The sequence below is a fragment of the Eleutherodactylus coqui genome, chromosome 12, assembly GCF_035609145.1.
Source record: "Eleutherodactylus coqui strain aEleCoq1 chromosome 12, aEleCoq1.hap1, whole genome shotgun sequence".
Lineage (NCBI taxonomy): Eukaryota > Metazoa > Chordata > Amphibia > Anura > Eleutherodactylidae > Eleutherodactylus > Eleutherodactylus coqui.
The window spans coordinates 101105978-101111977 of NC_089848.1; the positions used below are offsets into that span (position 1 = coordinate 101105978).

The following is a 6000-nucleotide window of genomic DNA, read 5'->3' on the forward strand; positions in this document are numbered from 1 at the left end:
GTGTGGAAATGTGTCTGGACTTGGTAAAAACTTGTCCATTGTGACATTTCACATGTTGAACCAGATACAGAATTCAACACCTATAATATATGATTAGAAGAACCTTCAGACTTCATATCCCACCCTTGGCTCAAAGCTATATCCATTGGTGAGACCTATTTACGGTGCTAAGCCTAACCTCTCGTAGGGATGTCCCTCTATTGTTAGAAGACTACTTGGGCTGGCCATTGGCATGAAATAATTGTTTACCTAAACCTACAACTCAAGCAGGGTTTCCTGGTTGCTAGCGATTCGGCCTTCGGTTCTGGGACAAAGAACAGGGTGCCCTCCTTGACTCCTCTACAGCTGCCAATCCGTTGCTTCTCGAGGCACCTTGCCAGTGGTGCTCGCACTGCTTTCGGATTGGCCAGGCTGCTCACATCAGTGCTGACCAATCAGTGCAGTGTGTAGAGTCTTAGACTATTGATGCACTACAAATGTACAGTTTGCAGTCTAAGAAGTGAACAGTATCTTGGATCACTGAAGCAGGGCCACGGTTGTGCAAGAATGAAGGAAGACACCAGGTAATCTAAGCGTAAACACAGACCCCTTCCGATCCCTGGATAAAATGTTGTCCCAGGACCAGAGGGTCACTTAAATCACCAACAGCTGGGAAAACGGCTGCGGTTGTATGGTCCGCTCCTCATAGACAGGCCCAAAACTTCTCCTCCTTTCCCAAGTGACAACCCTGCAGTCAGGAGACCTACATGATGTAATCTACCTTTGCTTGTAAATTTGGCTCACGTGTTTGTCCGCAGCCTGATGAATGTGAGATACACTCCCTGCTGTGGAAGGCATAATTATATACGTACCGTGCATGCATCAATATGAACGAACCGTGCATGCACGAGATCTCCGTACAGAGATGGATGACAAAATAATGACCTAATTGCAGAGGGAGGAGCTGGGCAGGACTGCGCGGTGAGAATCAGAGCACATGGCGCTATTGGAAACGCCCCCAGAGCACTTGCCAGCTCATTTGCATATATGCATGTAGGATTAAACTTTATTTTCTTGGGAATACAGGGTGTAAATGGCAGTAAAAGTACGTCTCTGCGTGTGTAACGCTCGTGCGGATGGTTGTTCAGAAAAGTCACTGAGGCGTATGAACAACAGTCACTTAAATACTTTCACGGAGAGCGCTGATCATTGACTAGCGTAGCCGACATATCGTTTGTAAGGGGGAGCTCCATGGAAATTCATCCACATATCTTTCAAAGATGAACAACTGACTTTTCACCAGGCGACTTTCGATCAACCAGTGACTATTTGTTGGGTGAGCTGAAACAAAACGACATGTGACTCGTGAGCGAATTATCGCTTATCACCCTGTTGGTGGCCTTGTTTACACTGAATGACTACTATGAATTTGCCCGATAGTCACGCCATGTAAAGCCCCCCTAAGGCCCCATTATAGGAGCTGAACAAGGTAAAGAACGGAACTCTAGATTTGGAACCTACCAGATCGGAACGGCGTCTGACGGAACCAATTAATTATAATGGGGCCTTTCCGACTTCCTCATTTTCTCGGACGAGCTAGCGCCGCCGCATGTTGTGCTGGATAGTCCAGCGTTTGAATGGAGCCTTCCACAGAGATGTGAACATGCCGACGTGCTCTTACAGAACGCTTGCAGTGCGTAGTTTTGATGAAAGACTTCCTTTAACACATCTGAGAATGAGTTGGGCGGTGGACACAAGTGATTGGACATCTAGACGCCATTAAAAAGAAATTAAAATCCTTAACGTCTTGAAATCGTCTCAAGTTCCACCAAATGTTCTTCTCAATCTTCAGAGTTATTGTTAAAAGATGCCGTCTTACTGTAAAGCACTTATCTGGTGTTCAGCCCTTCCGTAAAATGAATATTAAGTATTACTCTTAAGCCGCTGGCAGTCGTCGCTACTTTAGGCTACACCGAGCCGCCTCCCTGACAAATCCCAGACATTATTTAATGTTTGTAGACTCTGAATATCACAAGGTTAGACCATTAACAAATTAAGAGCCCATTTGGAGCCAGATTAAATGTTACAAGATAGCATTTTCTAAAACTAATTAAAGCTTAATAACTTTAATAAATTAGCGAGCTGTAGATACAGAGAAAATCTACATTTGTATTCGAGTGAGTAAGATTGCGAAGTTCCAGTCAGGTCAAAATAATAAATGGTTTCTCTCCACTGGTTGAACTGTTGTCTCCCACTTGTAATGTCTTTCATTATGCAGTTTTTCCTTTGGCCAGCCGCTCTTTTTACGGTAGCACTTCATCCTTTTACATTACTAAAGCTTTAAAGTGGAAAAAGCCAATAACCTATGTAGAGATGGCCCCGAAACGCAACAATTTGGCAGTAGGATGTATGGAAATAGTTGCCGCCTGTTGGGTTAATAACCTTGTGAAAACCTTGCCTTTATGTGAAAGTGACAAAAGGTCTATTATCGGAGTAACGCTTTATAATGGGGAGATTGGATTGCCGGTAACAGAAAATCATTGTAAAAGATTGAAATTATCGAGCACTTATAAATAATTGTTTAGAATTGATGCCTTGGAGGGGCAGATATTAAATGTAGTCATAGAATTTCTCTACCACAAAATATTCCCATCAGCCTCCACTTCCCATCCTGAAAATGGTGACTCAGACAAGTGTCGGACCCCTCGATTTCCATAGTCTAGTGTGAAGATGTAGTCCACTACTGAAAGGGTCTAGGTAGACCTCAAAAAATACCTCCAGTGGTTATAACCTGCTCCCTGGTGTTTCAGGTCCTTTTGCATGAGCAGATCACGGGCCTGTGGTAACGAACGCCGGCTGACAATCAGCATGTCGTCAGCTCTCGTTAATAAATAGGTGGGCAGGTCTGCAATGCGAGGACAAACTAATATGAACATGCATCCAACTGCCTGTGCTGGTCTGTACTCTATCACATGCTTCTTGATAACAGCCAATGCTGTGTGCAGGGTGCCGGGTGCCCTTTCCTTGACTGCAGGCACCACTGGTGAAGGATTGGGCTTGGGGTAACGTCTGCAACTTTCCTGGGTATGCTGCTGAGAGATTGACCGGGAAAAATAGTCACTGGTCAGCTGTACATCAGGGATATATGTGCAGCCAACCACTGACCATTTTTAGGTTTGCATCAACGAGCTTGTCAGCCAACGTGTTTGCTCATTCATTGGCTGATTGTTTGCACTTTCACAGGGCTTGATGATTGGACAGTTGGACGTACAAGTGAACATTCACATTCAATAATGGGGTGTGTGAAAGGGCCTTCTGTTTTTGGTTCCTGTTCCGGCAGACCATGTGCCGTCCTGGTATTACAGAATGGCCTTCATGCAAATGGCCATCCTGTGATACTATATTACTCTTGGAGCCACCGTTACAGGTGAAATTTGGGAGCCATATCTTCCCCTGGCAAAACCTGTTATGTGGTAGGGGCACCAAGGCCAAAACCAGCTGTTCACCTCGGGCGTTGCATTCTGGGAGGGATTGTGCATATTTGCAAAACCCCTATTAAAGCGGTTATATCTTCACAAGGATTTTTTTTTTATTGACTGGGCACGAGAGAAAATAAATAAAAAAAAAAAAAAAAAAGACCGCATACTGGCCTGTCTTTGGCCCCCCGGGATCCAGTCCAGTTGAGCAGCTTCAGATACTCTGTCCCTGTCCTCCAGTGCAGACAGCTACTGGAAGTCAGGTGACCACTGTGGCCAATCAGAGGCCACAGTGTTAGGCTACCTGGCCACGGGCGTTGCGGAATATCGCTAGCGATATTCCGCCACCCGGGAGCAGGGGAGAGAACTGTCAGTTATCTGTGGTGAGCCTATCTGACAGGCTCACTGTGGAGAATCGCAGCATGCTGAGAATCGCTATGATTCTCTGCTCGTGGACAGGGGGGCTGCGCTTTCCATAGCAATGCTATGGAAAGCGTTCACTGCGTTCCCCGCGGCCAGATTATCGCCGTCGGGAACGCAGTGAAAATTCGCCCATGGACAGGAGCCCTTACCTTCTGAACTCCTGACATCACCGCTTACATCCTGGGCACAATGATGGCAGGAGTTCAGGATGGTGATACTGTTGCTTCTGACTTTCGGTGGCCATTCATGCCTGGGAACAAGGCAGCGGGAGCCGTACATCTGGGTCCATGGGGGCCAAAGACAGGTGAGTATGATTTCTTTTTTATTTTCTCTTGTGTCCATTCATAAAAAAATGTTCATGTAAAGCTACAACCCCTTTAAATATAAGGCTTTGTCTGTGTTCCAGCAGTAATGCGCTCACCCACTTGTTTACTTTTTATGGCCAATGACAGGCCATTCAAACTGACTATATATCATCTGATCACATAGCCACACCACAGTGACATTACCATTTTAGGCTGTTATTGGTTGAGAATACAATAACTGTTAGCCATTAGAACCACATTAACAAGTTAAGGAAGACCTATCTTGTATTTAGGTCAGCAGGGCCGAATACATAGCTTTGTAGCATCCGCCGCCCGACTGACACTATTGCAGCTTGCCTTTTGTTTCTACTTCTCCGTTTCCCTGCACGACCTCAGTTGCATTTGGCTGCTGGCGCTTTAAATCTGTCAAGTGGGCGGTCTCAACCTCTTACTGTCAATCAAGTCTATCATCCATTGATATAAGTGGAGACCACCCACTTGACTGATTCAAAGTGCCAGAATCCACATCTTACAAAGCTCAGAATTATGGTGGGAAAGTACAGACCGAAAACAATCTGCAGTAGATTCAGCTGGGCCGCAACTGCCAAACTGTGCAGCCAACCTCATAGACCCACCTTATAGACTCAAGGACAGGACAAAAAACTGCGAATGTGTGTTAATTCCCACTCTTCTCTTCTCACCTCTAGGAGTTGTATCCTGCCTTCTGCATCCACAATGGAGGATCTGATTTAGAGCGACTTCCCACTGCAAGCACCTGCATGAACCTTCTCAAGCTTCCAGAGTTTTATGATGAGAACCTTATGAGGAGCAAATTGCTTTATGCTATAGAATGTGCTGCCGGCTTTGAACTGAGCTGAGTTGAACTCAAACTCCAACGGGTGGTAGGGGGGGATTGAAATCTGGTGCCTAAATAGAATTCGCCATGAAATGACAGTGTTTCAGGAATCCTGGCTTTATTACATCAGTAGTAGATTTGAAATTTGCCATCGACGTTCATCAAGTAACTAATTGCTGTTTGGTCGAGGACAACTTTCCAGAAAAATAAGCACTACTTTAATAATGTGACCAGTCGACAAAAATTAACCAAAGATGATCACTCGGCTGTTTGGATTGAACACCTCCCAGACACTGGCAATTTGTCTATATGACTAGCAGACTGGTACCATAAAAGAGTAAAACAGGGTCCGGATCATCTAGAATACAAGACTCCACTGTCAACGAGAAAACGGAGCAAGGCGCGTTACGGCCAATCCTACCTGCATCAGAAATAGTACAACAATTTTAACTGTTTCCACTGTGTTCCCTTCACTACCTGCCCCGCTGGTTGGTAGACATCAAGTGTCATCTAGTATTTTATTTTATTCTTTCTATTAAAAAAGACCCCCCGTGGAGATTGGACTATGGATTTTAAGTGCTTCTGTACAATGTACATCATGATGACTACGATAAAGTTGTGAATATACAAAAAAATTGCTTTGCTTCGGTTCTCATTACTGTACAGATTTTTTTTATCCTATTTTCGTCATGTAGTACAGTTCACCGTCTCGGCTATGGAGGAGAAATATATGGTTACATGTATTAAATATTATTTCAGACTCCAAAATCTGCTGTGTCCTTATCAGTTTTATATAAAACATCAAGCCCCTCCTCCTCCTCTGGCCAATCGCTTGGAAACAATGCTTCAGATATCCTCTTAGGTTGAGACTAAAGATGAGCGAGCGTACTCGGTAAGGACAGATACTAGAGCGAGTATCGTCCTTACCGAGTACCTGACTGCTCGCCCGCAAAGATTCGGG

The 6000-nt window shown here is 44.8% G+C and overlaps 1 protein-coding gene across 2 annotated transcripts in view; it reads left to right on the forward strand.

Annotated features, from left to right (window-relative positions):
* Positions 1-5785, forward strand: part of UBE3C (ubiquitin protein ligase E3C) — a 99868-nt gene extending 94083 nt beyond the window's left edge. For both annotated transcript variants that reach the window (XM_066585356.1, XM_066585358.1), the window contains exon 24: positions 4891-5785. In XM_066585356.1, coding sequence (XP_066441453.1) covers positions 4891-5061 — 171 coding nt within the window. In that variant the 3' untranslated portion in view covers positions 5062-5785. The remainder of the gene's footprint in view (positions 1-4890) is intronic.
* Positions 5786-6000: the final 215 nt, after the last annotated feature.